General features: G+C 49.7%; 2 protein-coding genes across 2 annotated transcripts; both read left to right on the top strand.

Moving 5' to 3' along the window:
• The first annotated feature begins 3,614 nt into the window (after positions 1-3,614).
• Positions 3,615-6,474, top strand: CALHM3 (calcium homeostasis modulator 3). Its single transcript, XM_009084914.1, has 3 exons — positions 3,615-3,901; positions 4,815-5,070; positions 6,022-6,474. Exons 1-3 carry the CDS (start codon positions 3,615-3,617, stop codon positions 6,472-6,474), a joined length of 996 nt encoding a protein of 331 aa, XP_009083162.1.
• Positions 6,475-11,825: 5,351 nt separating this feature from the next.
• Positions 11,826-14,195, top strand: CALHM1 (calcium homeostasis modulator 1). Its single transcript, XM_009084913.1, has 2 exons — positions 11,826-12,374; positions 13,728-14,195. Exons 1-2 carry the CDS (start codon positions 11,826-11,828, stop codon positions 14,193-14,195), a joined length of 1,017 nt encoding a protein of 338 aa, XP_009083161.1.
• Positions 14,196-14,518: the final 323 nt, after the last annotated feature.

The raw sequence follows: 14,518 nt of genomic DNA, 5'->3' as shown, positions 1-14,518 counted from the left end.
CTAAGAGTATTGAGTCCAACCATTAACCTGCCACTCTGTTGTAACCATTAAACCCTAAACCATATCCTCCAGTGTCAGATCCAGATACCCTTTAAATACTTCCAGGGATGGTGACCAGCACCTCCCTGGGCAATCTATTCCAGTGCCTGAACAGCCTAACAGTGAAAAAATGTTTCCTAACATCTTATCTGACTTCCTCCTGTCTCAGCTAAAGGCCATTCCCTCTAGTTCTCTCACCACAGGCATGGTAGGAAAGACCATCCCTCACCTCTCTACAATCCCCATTCAGGTAGTTGTAGAGAGTGATAAGGTCACCCCTGAGCCACCTCTTCTCAAGGCTAAAGAAAACCAGTTCTCTCAGCCCTTCCTCATACAACATGTTTTCCAGACCTTTCATGAACCTTGTTGCCCTTGGCTGGACTCACTCCAGTGCAAGCTTCAGGATGGGTAAAATGTCTGTTCCTGGACATTGGCTTTCCTGCAAGAAAGAGGTTCCAGTCCCAGCACAGAAAAGGGAGACTAAAGTGTGGCAAAGCAGCTCACAACCCCAGCAGCTCTCTCCTTCCTAGGGTTTGGGAGAGGCCAGGAACCAAGCAGGATTATGAAACAGCCATGGTGCTCCTGTCTCCTTCCTGCAGGAACTGACCCAATGGTGAGCATGGAGCTGGTGGCACAGACCAAAGGTGCAGCCCCCCACGTATGCTGGACCTGTGCTGCTGTCTCTCTGCAGCCCACCAAAATGCATGTATAAGGGTCTGCTCTGGATATGCACAGCCCCAGAAAGAATGCATGCTGCTGGCACAGCATCAGTGTTGCTGCAGCATTGCGGGCTCAGGCACAAAACTGACCACATTGTACTGCTGAACTGAACCCATTTTAACCCATTTTAGTTGGTCCTACTTTGACCAGCTCAGATTTTTGTGATGAATTCATCCTTTTCCCCAAAGAAAGAGGGATTCATGGCTGTGCTCTCACAGGGCTCTCACCTGCAGGGTGTTTCCCACACCTGTGCCCACCATCCTCTCTATCATCCAAGGCAAAAATCCTGTGGCTGTTCTCTTACTCCCATAGAGGAACAGGGAAAGGAGGTTCCCTCCCTTGCACTGTGCTCTGCAGTACTGAAGCAGAAGCAAAGGGCTGTCCACATGGACCTCCAAAAAATGCCCTGAGGAACAACAGCTTCCAGTGTGGTTTTGGAGATCTGCTGCCAAGGAGCAGCTGCCTTCCTCTGAGGACAGTGCCCTGGAGAGCTGCAGGCAGCCTCACAGCAGGCTCAGAAGATACCTACACTGCTGGGGACGTGGGTAAGGTCTACTTGCTGGGGGAGAGGAAAGAGATGATTTTAGTCCTCGTTTCCTCTTCATTTTGCCCTAAGAACTGAGTAATCAAATGTGCTTAGTCTTGCAAATTATTTTGAACATTTGCCCATGTCCAGCAATTTACTTACCTCAACAGTCCTTTCTGCCTCTCCCCAGGAAGCTCCCAATGTCTTTCTCTGCAAGTTAATGGATATTCACTTTCTTCTATCATTCAACAACTCCATATCTCAGCTCTGAGTTACTGGTGAAATCCCAGATCACAACAGAGCACAGTGATTACCCTGAGGCATTCCCTTACATCCAGGCCAGGAGATTGGATTCGGGAGAATTCAAATTCCCTCATAGATTGTGCTGTCATAGAATCATAGAATCAACCTGGTTGGAAAAGACCTCAAAGACTGAGTCCAACCCTACCGTGGTTACTAGACCATGGCACTAAGTGCCACATTCAGGCTCATCTTGAAACCCTCCAGGGACGGTGAATCCACCACCTCCCTGGGCAGCCCATTCCAATGCCTGACTACTCTCTCCATAAAAAATCTCTTTCCTACTCCATTTACATCTTATTTTCCTGAGCTGTGAGGAACTATTTAGCCTTTTATGTTTTTGTCCAGGGGAGCTGGTCAAAATTATTTTTCTAAAGTAGTTGTTCTACAGAGAATGCACAACACTTTCTGAAGCTGAGTCAGCACATAAATGCAAGCCATTAAATAAGAAACCCACCAAGTATTAAATCAGTTGAGAACTGAGACCAGCTACAATCTGGCTAAAAATCATCTGTGGAGTTCAGCCAAGGGTCATGATGTCCTATACCAGCAATGTGGAGGGGTCCTCATGTCCTATAATGGCAAAATGTAAAAATTAGCTGATTAGCCATGGGGTTTTATTGCTGATGGATGAACGTTAACAGCAAATTCACTCACAGGTAAAGGAGAAGACAAATATTACAGCTGGAGCAATTGCTCTTCATTAAAGTAACGGTGCAGGTTGCTGTTCAGACCTGAGGAGATGACACTGTGGCCCTGTGAGTCAGCTGTATGTGTCTGTGAACAACCACAGTTACCCCTCCCTGCTGATCCCATCGAGGCAATCAGCCCAGCAATGGGAACCAGTGTGGGCAGAAACCTCAGTGCTGCCAGCAAGTGTACTTCAACAGAGATGGTTCCTCTCTCTTTTAACAAAATAGGTAAATGTAACACCCTTCCCCCCCCCCCCCCCCCCCCCGAATGCGTTTGGAAACCTGAGTTGAGAAGAAATCTGAAAATATTTTCAGAGGAAAGCTGGGGAGAGGAAAATGGTGTTGAATATGTAAAAAAAAAAAAAACTAACCCAAGAACAGAGCTTCCTTGTGTGACAATGAGTTATATTTACCTGTAAAATGAATTTTTGAGAGGAAAAGGTGAATTGCCTCTGGGATATTTAAGATGGACAGAAGATGACAATCCAGTCCTATGGACAAAAGAGCCAGCTGCTCTGACTGCACCATGCCCTCTCATGGGGAGCAAGAAGTTCTCCAGTGCAAGAGCCTCAGCCATGGATGTAGGTAAGGAGCAAATGTCACAGTACATATAGGATGTGTAGCCGAGAGCAGCCTTTGCCCTAAAGTGCCATTCCAGGCTTTGAAAGCTATCGATTCTCACAGACTCCTGACTGAAGGGTTGGTCCTTTCAGCTCATTTTCATAGGGAAATCTGAGCTTGCAGTGATATGGCATGCTTGGAGCCAGGTGTGTGCTCCCTGCCTCCCCCCGCCCCACTCAGGGCTGGGGACATGCTTCTCCGAAGAGAAATGAGGCAGCAGCTCATTTGACCTATTTGGTTTCTCATGGTCCATGAATCCCCCAACAGTCCTCAATCAGTGGAGGGAGCAGCTCATAGGCATCCACCAGTGGCTCTCCATTGAGAGTTAGCACATCTGGGAGGGAGGGAACTGGCACTGCTGGAGGCTGTCACTGGTTGGTGCCTGGGACAGCCCTGAAAATTAAAAACAAGGTAAAAAAAAAAGCTGCTGGAGGCTGTATCCATCTGCTCCCTTCAAAAGCTACCAATGGCCCCGGAAGACAAGCACTGGGTGAGAGACAGACCTGTGAAAGCTGTATGCCAGTGAAGAAGCCCCAGCACAGGGTTTTCTCCCTGCCACAGCAGCTCTCTTCTATCCTCATCCTCCTGCCCCAGCTGACTGCAGGTTGAGCTGTGTCCCCTGCCCCGTGGCAGCAGAAGGAGGAACAAAGTGAGACAGGCTGTTCTGAGCAGCCCAGGGATTTTTCAGAAGGAGCACTCCTGGCCAAAAGAAGACAATGGACCGTTTCCGGATGATCTTCCAGTACTTCCAATCCAACTCAGAGTCTGTAATGAATGGGATCTGTGGGCTCTTAGCCCTGGCTAGTGTAAAGATGTATACCTCCTTTGACTTCAGCTGCCCCTGTCTGCTGCAGTACAACATGGCATATGGCTTGGGGATCATGTTCGTACCTCCTGTTATCCTCTTCCTATGTGGTCTCATCCTCAACAGACAGTCCCTGGTGATGCTGGAGGAGTGGAGGCGACCACAGGGGCACAGAAAGAAGGACCTAGCTGTCATCAGGTGGGGTTTGTAGTGGGAGTGGTGTCCTTCCTTTCACCTTCCACTCAGCTGTCTCTCTCCATAGTTTTGATCCTCTTGGTAATTAATTTTCTTCTAAGTTCAGATCCCAAGACCTTCTCCCATGAACCTGGAGAGGCAGGGGCATGGCAAATGCATTTATCACAGTGGAAATGAAGGTAAATCCTCATCCCATCCCAGCAAAGGAGAGCAGGAGTGCCTCAACGCCTGGATTTATGACACCACCCCAGGAAACTGAGTTGCTGCCTGCCCTGCCATGCACTCACAGGGTCTCTCCTGGGGCTTCCACATGCAAAAAAATGAGGCATTTCCACTTAAATATGCAGAAGCTGTGGCATTTCCATCACAGACATTCTTTATCAATAGCCTTGTAGTTTCCCTCCCTTCAGTTGAGTTTGTACAGGATTATACTCATGGAAGGAAGAGAAGAATCACATTCCATCTGTTACATACAAAGTTTTATGCAGCACACAGGTTGGCTCAGAATGGGGCAAGAAAGGTTGCAGAGAATAGGGATTTTTCAGGTAGAAACTGAACTGATGAGAAAAGAAAGTGTGAATGCGGAAGGCAAGGGAGAGCTGACAAGGATCTGTGCATGGGAGACATAAGGGTACAGTCAAGGCAAGCACATAATGAAGGGACCATGCACTGACTGAATCCAGGCAGCACACAGAGCAGTGTCATGTACTGGCACAGGTTTCACTGGGAGGCAGCACCAATAAAGAGACCCCAGAGATGGAGAGCATCAGCTGGAGTAATGCTGGGCACAGTCCTGGAAGTCAGTTCCCTGGCTCTAAGCAGGCTCCTTGGCACAGGACAGCCTGCATCCATCAGGGCTCTGGATGAGGAGAAAGCTCCCAGCATTTATCCACTCACCTCTCTCTCTCTGCCCCAGGTACATGTGTTCCTCCATCATACAGCGAGCCATGGTTGCCCCTGTCGTATGGATCATAGTCACCCTCCTGGATGGCAAATGCCTGATCTGTGCTTTCAGTGGCTCCATGGATCCCGAGAAATTTGTGAGCTTTGCCAGTGTCAGCCCAGTGCAGGCGCAGCAGCTTCTGGCCAAGGTACCCTGCAAGGATGATGAGCTCATGAGGAACGACACATCCCGCAAGGCAGTGTCCAGGTACCTGCGCTGCTGGTCCCAGGTAGGTCACCGCTAGCAGAGCTCCTCACGTTGGTGAGGTGTCCAGGCATGTGGCATCTGCTCCTGCTCTTTCTTGATTTGTGATCTCTTCACCATGACCAGGCTGGGAGCAAGGCTGCTCTGTGCTTCCTTATGCTTCCAAATGTTGCTACCCTCAGTGATAATCTTGAGTCACTCAGGCAGTGGAAAGGAAGGTAATGAAGAATGGTTTAACTAACAGAACTTTGTTTCTAGAAGAACCAGCAGCTTCTAAAGTCAGATAATAAAAAGCAGGTTGCAAGGAATCTAGGTGTCTCCTAAGGCCCTGTCCAATGTCAGACCTTTCTAACTGCTAATCATACAGGCAAGACCCACAGTTTTAAGGACACTTATGAAAACATCTTGCTCAGGAATGACAGAATAGGACAGGATGGGGAGTGGAACCCTGACTGGCCTCTGCTCTTGGTACAGGAGTGACAGGTCAGGGATGGGGACTGGTGGGAGGGCACTGAAAGCAAGCCCTTCTTACCAAAGGGAGCTGCATGTAGTCTGGGCTGTCTTCACCCTGCTGCTGGGACTCCTGAGCCCTGGAGGCAGTGTAAGTGGCAGATAAAGATCTCACTGGAGATAAGGGAGCACCAAAGGAGAGAACTGAAGTCTCCTTCCCCTGGGGCACTACTATGCTCAAAATAAATGTCTGTGTGCTGTAGGCTAATTTTACAAACAGTTATCCTCACTGAACAATTGATGTACAGATAAATAGCCTATACTCTCTGGGAGGAGACTATACCAAGCCATCTGAGTGCTGTTTGGGGTGCTGGATCTCAGGGACAGACCAAGGATAGGAGTCCAGATATGCCACATCTCCCCTCCAACCACACATACTCCCTGTCTCGCTAATATAGGCAAACAGCTCATGCCTGTCCTTATGTCTGTCTTGCTTCTGTTTCACTGTTTATTTCTTATCACCCAGGCACTTGGCTGGAGCATTTTGCTGATCCTTATCATAGCTGCTTTCCTTGCCCGCTGGCTCAGACCTTGCTTCAACCAGGACACTCTCCTGCAGGCACAGCACTGGAGTAACTACATTGACATTGAGCAAAAGATTTTTGAGGAAACCTGCTGTGAGCACAGTCGGCTCTTTGCTCACAAATGCATCCTCCACTTCTTTGAAAACATGCGGCAAGAGATCAAACTGCACAGCTTCAGCTTGCCTAGGGAGGGAGAAGGAGATGAAGAAAAGGAAGATCCTCTCCAGGGCATCACAGATCAGGATCAGGTGAACAAACTTCTGAAAACATGGTACTATGAGAAACCTCCCCTAGATGTCAGCCAGGCAACCCAGAGGCATCCCCTGGGGCAAGGGAGATCCTCTCTGCCCTGGGCAGACAGCAGCTCCAAATCCCCGCAGCACACCAATGTATAAAGGAGGCTTTGTCCTGCAGATGCCGAAGGACCATTCCCAAACCTCTGCACAAAGCAAGGACCAGTGGGCAGATGACAGTTGTGCTCACACCCTCCTCCAAAACCTCTGCCCCAAAGGCTGTGCTCCACGGCATGCCTAACAAAACCTCCAACTAGGTCTGAATATCTACAGGTCCCAGATTCAGTAACTGTTAATGACATTTCTCAGTCAAGGCTCTGTGTGGCACTTTTGTCAGATAAAAGAGTTTGCAGCTCCTTACAGCTGTGATTTAACCAAAGCAGCAACATCTGGAGCAGCAGCCTCACAGAGGTGTGAGGAGTTCCTGCCGTTCCAGTGAGACCTGGTTCAGAGGGTTAGCAGTGCTGACACAGAAATTATTTAATTGGCAACTCTTTTAGTACCACACCAACATGTTTACTCAAAAGCAAAACTGCCTCCTACGTCTTCCCATCTGCTGAGAGCTCCGGCTGCCCCCAGCCCAGCTGCCAAATTGTTCTGCCTCCCTCTAACAACTCATCAATACTTTCATGCATTTTAAAAACAAAACATGGCAACGCACTGAAATTCATGGAGCAGCATAACTTCAATTGAAGATACTTCTGAATGAAGGTCCCTGGATTGGGTTGGATTTGCAGAAGGAAAAGGAGATGGAGGCTTTGCTTAACACGTCCAGAGCCACGGGACTGTGCTGGGGTTCAGGTAGCTGCTCTAAGCACTGGTGCTGAGCCATGGAAAGGACACACTGACTCTGCCTGAGAAGTCTGAATACAGATTTTAAACACTCCTCAGCTAGTCTTGAGTACAAATCAATCTATCCAGAGGATCATCTTTGCCATCTTATTTGGGCATTTCCACCCATAGTTTCAAAGCTGTTTGAATGTGACCCTACCTCTGAGTCTAATGCTAATTGCTTTCTCACCTGCTTTTTCCAGCCCCTGTTTTACACGGTGTCACACATGGTGCCAGTTTGGCTGATATTTCTGTCCAGTATTGCTGCTTGGATACATTAAAGTCTTTACTGCAAACTAACCCAGTACAGACAAATCTATTCTTCCAGGCTGAACTTCACACTGATGCCCACTTTGTCCCTGGGAGTGAAGGGTGCAAGGTGTAGAGGCTGTGAGAAAGGTGGGGGTAAAGAAGAAATATCTTCTTGGGCATGCATGGATAGATGGAGCAAGCAGACCTTCCAGGAGGAAAGAAGAGGGTGGAATAGAGGCAAAGAAACCTGCCACCACCCTGGGACTCAATCCAAAATGAGGGATCAAAATGAAAACACCTATTAACCCCAAATTAACTTGTCAAGTTGATGGCAGGTGAGTCACCTCCTCCCCAGGTTGTTTGTGTGCTGGGTCAGGGAAGGAGGAGACACTAGGCAAAACACTGGGAGACCTAATAACTCCATGGCTCACCTGTGGGCAGCTGCACTCCTCTGCTCATGAAGGCCCACTCAGGAGCTGCAGGGCACAGAGGGATGGGCTGCAAAGCTTTTCTTATTTGCATAGCAAAATCAGCTTGAGCTGAATCCCTGAGCTACCTTGGACATGCTCAGAGAGTGCACAAAGCCAGGCATGGCCCACACTGGTTAGGAACCACACAGTGATCTTCCCACCAAGACCTCTTTAGACCCAGGGAACTTCTGAGCGCTCTTGAAATCAGCATTACACTTTGAATTTTGTCTCTGGTTTACTTATATCAGACTCAACATCACAAATCTGAGGCCGAGGCTCTGTTTGGACTCACCATTCCATGCTAGTTAAATTGACTATTTTCCTAATCCACTCAGAGCAGAAGGCTGCAGCTCCCTTTGCATGCTGCTTTCCATGTTCTCAGGTTTTGAGTCATCCCAGAGTGGCCACAAAATATGAAATGCAAATAAGGGGAAGAGGAACAGATTTGTTATTCGTACTGTGAGGGAGAAAACAGGAAGGTTTAAGGGTGCTCCCACAGATTTTGCAGGTCTGCAAAGGCTCATATGCTGCTGGGAGGGTCAGTCTGGTCACAGAGTAGCTCCAGTTAAATGGGGCTGTGGATGTTCATTCCTCTCAGCCTCCCTCAGTCCCATGTTGTGCTTCCTTCTGAAGCCCAAGAGCTCTTCTCCATTGTGGAAAGTGGTATCTGGCACCCCGTTCCAGGACAAAAGGCAACAGGCACAAATCCAAAATGCAGGAAATTCCATTTAAACAGAAGAAAACATTTATTTTGAGGGTGATGGAACAGGGTCCCCAGAGAGCCTATGGCACCTCCATCCATGGAAATACACACAAGTCAATAAATATGACCCCAAGCATGCTTTGTGCTGGGAAATGTGGACAAGACAATCTCCAGAGATCCCTTCCCACCAGCTCTACTGAGAGTGTGTACCCTACTGTGGAGGCTGGGCACAGAGGGTCATTCACAAACTAGCAGCTCTGTCTCTCAAGGCTGTTCTGATATCTGACCTACAGATGCGTCTGACATCCTCAGGGATCCTCAGCTGCCAAGAGCCTGTGAAACAGCAGGGTAGGCTGCAAAGACAACTTCTCCAGTCATTTCTCAAACTCTCCTGATGGGAACTGTTACTGCTTTCACATCCCTCCTTTCTATATCCTACACTGACTGGGACATGCAAAGCCCTCATCGACTCCCTGGCTTGGAGTCTGCCTTAGCATCCAGGTGCAGGACACAAATGCTGGGAAGGATTTGGGCATGTACCATCTCTTTCAGGACCTGGTTTCCAAGGCAGGTTGGGATTGCGGGAGGAAGCTTTGCCTTCTCTTGCGAATCACTTGGAGTGAACTTTCTGTTGGGAAGATCATGAAAATGAAGTCTTCCCTAAAAAGGCAACATGGAGAGAAAGACCCAGGCATTGGCTTCTACAGGCTCTTTTTTGATTCCCACTGACATACTATTGGCTTCAGTAAGAACTGGTAGTGCACCAAGAAGGCTCAGACACTTCACTCATATTTAATGAAAGGCAGAGTTTTCCTGGAGATCAAAAAGCTCTGCTTTTTACAAGGTTGATTCATGCAGGCTTTGATGTGAACTGCCCTTCAAAAAGCCACTTGCCAGGTGAATAGGGAAGGCAGCCTGAGCTCTTAGCTAGCAATACAATAAGCCTCATCTATATTCATGCAGCAAAATCTCTTCCCATTTGATGAGATCATGCAATTAACCTCTCCACAGCAGACAGCGCTAAGACTGCTCAGGTTATTACTCACGTGCTTTGTGCTCACCTCTGTGGTGGCATCTCAGGGTGAACTCAGCATTATCAACCGAGCCCCAGGGCTGCTGTAGGGGAGACGTCAGAAACTGCAGCACTGACTAGTGGACAAGACACCTGGGTTGGCTTCCTACCTCTGTACTGACACACTGCACAACCTTGGGGAAAAGTATCTCCCAAGTGCCACCCACCTATGTACAGCTTGCCTTGGTGACATGTCCCACAGCCACCAATGCAACCACACTGGTGCCCAGTGAGAGGTATCTTGATGCTCATGTCAATAGCACAGGTGATGCCTAGACTGGAGGGACTGAAAGCCTGCAACCAACTGATTTATGGCCGCTTTTAGTCCCAATAGTCCCCCATGTTTTGGTCAGCTTGAAGGAGCAACCTAGTGCACCAAGGCTGCTTTGTGAACTGGGAATAGGGATGCAGGAAATCACCAACACCATCCACTTCTTTTAGGTTTGTGCTGTAGGAGCCAAGCCTGGCCCAACTGTAACAATCACATGTCATCAGTGTTTGTCTCAGTTCTGGCAAGCTGGGGAGGAGTCTGTCTGGTCAGCTCTGAGGTGGCAAATGTGCCCTCTGGAAGACCCTGGGTCTGCAGAGCTGACATCAATAAGTTATCTCTGCACCACACACTGGATGCATGGGAAATATGCCCTCAGACACTTTAGCTTTGGGTCAAGACACACAGACAAATCCCAGCCCCTCCTGCTAAATGGATGCACATTGCTGACTCAGGTAGTCCTTGCTCTGCCATTCCCAGAAAGATTCAAGTGATCTTCAGAGGAACAGCAGCTACATCACACCCTCAGCACCTGGGGCCACTGGTACCTGCTGGCCTGATGGGCAGGAAGGGTTTTGCACAGTCCAGGTCATCTGATACTGCTGGGAAACATGGTCCTTCATTGGGTAGTGGCTGCCTTTGGGCCAGGGAGGTCACTGGAAGGATTTACACATCCTCCTTGTGTTCCCAATCCAAACCATCAAGGGGTTGGGATTATATGCACAAGAGGTAACTGCAAGAAAATAATTCAGTCTCTGTCAGTGCCATTCAGAGCAAAGTGCACTCAAGCCCTTCAGAAATGCTCATTGAAAGTGGGTGGAAAGAGGAAATCCTAGCAAAAAACCTGAATCTTGGAGCTCTGCTGGGCTGGGAGCATCTCCTGAGGAAGCAGAGTTACCCAGGGCTCAGATGGTCTCAGCAGGATCCACCTGCAGAGCCCCTGTCCCTGCAGCTCTCTCTCCCTTCTATACCCTCTTTTGTCCAGCCCCAAAGACAAGATGTTGCCAGACTATTTTAGCCAGGATTTGAATGCCATTTTAGCAAGCCCTGAGGGGACAGGGTTGTCAAAACCAGAGAGCTACAAGTGTAAATTTGTAAGTCTGGCTGAAATGTGGATGTTTGAAAGATGGAGAGGATCCACTAACAGACCTTGGCAATGCAGATACAACATCCCAGAGCTTTGCCTCTCCTTCAATCTGCTTTTCCTTTTCTTACCCCTTCCTTCTGCAGAAGAAAACAGAATAAGTATTTCCCAGTGAAGCAGGTACAGAAGAGGGGCTGGCAGACCAGCAAGGTGCTTTCATTACATGCTGCTGAGGCAATGCAGACATGGAGGGAGGGGTGAAGCTCTGGTATCCTGTGTTTCTGTGTGTGCTGGCATTGCAGAGGTGGGGTGTCCCATTCAGTCCTGGGAGGAGCACCCAGCTCCAGCATTTGCAAACAGGTTCATACAGGCTGATCAGCCAAAACTGCATCTGCTCAGGGCACAGAGTGCTCTGGAGAGGACACAGCCATAGGAACACTTGCACCCTCCAGCCAAGGCAACTGGTGGTGGGGAGACTGCAGAAATGGGGATGTGGAGAAGGATTAAATCGGATTTTGCAAACCAGAAAAAAAACAGATCCAAAGAAGAGCAGGAGGAAGGAAACTGTAAAGTTCTGCAAGCAGCAAAATGAGCAGAAAAAAAATGTTTTAATTTTCTGCTCTAAATATTGGAGCTGTAAGAGTGCATGAATGAAACAGTGAATTGGACAGACACTTGGTGGTGCCCGTCTTTGAAGAGAAAATCTGAGAGAATGAAGTAAACCGAGACCACAGCTTGAACCCTGATTGGGGGAGGAATCATATCAAGGGAAGATGGATAAGTTTCGTATGATCTTCCAGTTCTTCCAGTCCAACCAGGAGTCCTTCATGAATGGCATCTGTGGGATCATGGCCCTTGCCAGCACTCAAATGTACTCAGCCTTTGATTTCAACTGCCCCTGCCTGCCACGCTACAACCTGGCCTATGGGCTGGGCATCCTCCTGGTGCCCCCCTTCATCTTGTTCCTGCTGGGCTTTGTGCTGAACAACAACATCTCCATGCTGGCAGAGGAGTGGAGGCGGCCCCAGGGCCGGCGAGGGAAGGACTCTTCCGTCCTACGCTACATGTTCTGCTCCATGGCACAGAGGGCCATGATCGCCCCCGCGGTCTGGGTCTCAGTGACGCTGCTGGATGGCAAATGCATCACCTGTGCCTTCTGCACCTTGGTGCCCGTGGAAACCCTGGGCAATGCTAGCCACCCCCACCTCTCCCACAGGGAGTTACAGCGGGTCCTCGCCCGAATCCCCTGCAAGGAGATTTACAATGGACAGGAACTCATTGCCAATGAAGTGGCTGTCAGGTACCTGCGCTGCATCTCACAGGTAAGAGGCATCACGGCCGTGCCCTCTCTTCCCTCAACAGAATCTCCTTGTTGAAATCAAGCTGCAGGAGGAGAGACTGGTAATGTCACAGGGGGACAAGGTGTTCAGACTCAGCTCTGTGCAGTTATGCCTCCAGTGTGGTGCAGAGGATGTAGCTTTAGGTCATCCTGATAATTGGTCCACTCTCTTGCATGCGCAGCCTGGGGCTGCAGGGCAGTGACACACAGCCGGAACCATTCGCAGAGATTTTTGCAGAGCAAGTTCAGAGGTGGCTGGCATGGATGTTACCTGGTGGCTAGTGCTGTCACCCTCTTCCATAACCCCCTGGTTGCCCACAGTTGCTCTAGCTTCTTACTATAGCACGTGCAAGCCACTTGCTTCCGCTGCTTGCATGGGAACAGCCAGTGTGTGTTTATTAACCAGGCCAGGGAACCACAAATGAAGATATGCTCCTAACCACTCATCCTGTGCTTGATTCCACTCAAGCCCTCTGCTTCTGACCATGCAGGAGACAGGATGATCTGACCCACCTGTCACTCATGTACTCCTGTTTAAAAGCAACACTTCTGCATGACTTCCTTAGGGAAGACAGGAATTATCCTGTTTAAGAGAAATGGAGCCTTCTCCGATGACACAAAGCAGATTCTCCTGGGTGAAAAAGCTGGAAGTAGCTTGGGAGCTGGAAAACAAGAGAACAAGAGGTCCCACCTAGATATCCCCCCTCCCAGTTTCTCTTTCAGGCAGCTGCATTTCCAGTGGGGTTCACCCTCACAAACTCTGCTTGCACAGCCTGATGGCAGCCTGAGCTGAGATGGATGGTGAACCAGACAGACTGGTCCTGGCTGTGCCCTCATCTCACCCTTGCTGTCAGACCCCATTAACAGGGGAGCTGTCATTGCTGCTCACCCACAGTAACTGTTACTAAGTCCAACAGCTCGGAAAAAGAGCTAGACAGCTGCATAAACCCAGGGAGTATCTGGAACAATACTGCAAGTCAGAGTGCACACACATTAACCCAGAGTCGGGTGAGGAGCGGTTGTATTAGAGGCAGGACCAAGGGCTGGGTACAGAATTCAGTCTGGTGTTATTTACGGTCACTGCCTGCTCATGCAGGCAAGAAGTGAAAAGTGCTGCCTATGTGGGTGCGCTGAACAAAATTTCAGTGCAGATACACTCACATGGTATGAAGGGTCTCCTTGTCCAGCTTTGTGGTGTAAACACAGCCACCTGTCAAACAGTCCAAAGTGGAGCCAGGCTTGTTGGCAGCCCAGGGGCCTCCTGCCAGCTGGTGGGAAGTGCTGGCCATGTGCTCTGCCTGCCTGTGACAGGTCTGGTTCCCCCTCATCCCTGCAGGCTCTGGGCTGGAGCTTTGTGCTGCTGATCACCACACTGGCTTTCTTGGTCAGATCCCTTCGGCCCTGCTTCAGCCAGGCTGCCTTCCTGAAGAGTAGATACTGGTCCCACTACATCGACATCGAGCGCAAGCTGTTTGATGAGACGTGTGCGGAGCATGCCAGGAGCTTTGCCAAGGCCTGCATCCAGCAGTTCTTTGAGGGCATGAGCACAGACCTGGTGGCTGCTCGCTGCCACCTGCCCAGGAAAGCCCCTGTGGATGTGGGGGAAGCTGCCGAGAAACTCTTGGGCATCACTGACCAGGGCACCATGAACATGGCCCTGAAGAGCTGGCACAGATGCAAACCTCCACTGCACCTCCACCCGCCTGTCCTCCCCACTGGAAATGGCTGGGCAGGAGAAGGGCAGCCCCCCACACACACCTCCGTGCCCCGAAGAGAGACAGCGGCCTACTACAGCTGGGTGTGAAGGGGCACAGGGCTATGCAGAGTCATGTATCTGGGAGATGGGTCGCAGAGAGGGCAGACAGGGCATCTGATCTTGCAGAGGCAAGGGCCAGTGCCACAGTGGCTGCAGAAGAACAGGCACCCAAAGGGCTCAGCAGTGCAGGTGAGATCCCATCTCCTCTCATATCCAATCTGATAGCATTAGTAATTAGGGCAAGAAGTTTTGTGCCAAGCAGGACAACTATGCAAGGTTGTTATGGACGATCCCTGGGGATGCTGAAGGGTGTGCTGTGGCAGCCAGATGTGCCACATGTCCCATGCCACCAAGCACGAGGTTTGTGCTGT

The sequence above is a fragment of the Acanthisitta chloris genome, unplaced genomic scaffold, assembly GCF_000695815.1.
Source record: "Acanthisitta chloris isolate BGI_N310 unplaced genomic scaffold, ASM69581v1 scaffold19511, whole genome shotgun sequence".
Classification (NCBI taxonomy): Eukaryota; Metazoa; Chordata; class Aves; order Passeriformes; family Acanthisittidae; genus Acanthisitta; species Acanthisitta chloris.
This window is presented reverse-complemented; position numbering and strand designations above follow the sequence as displayed.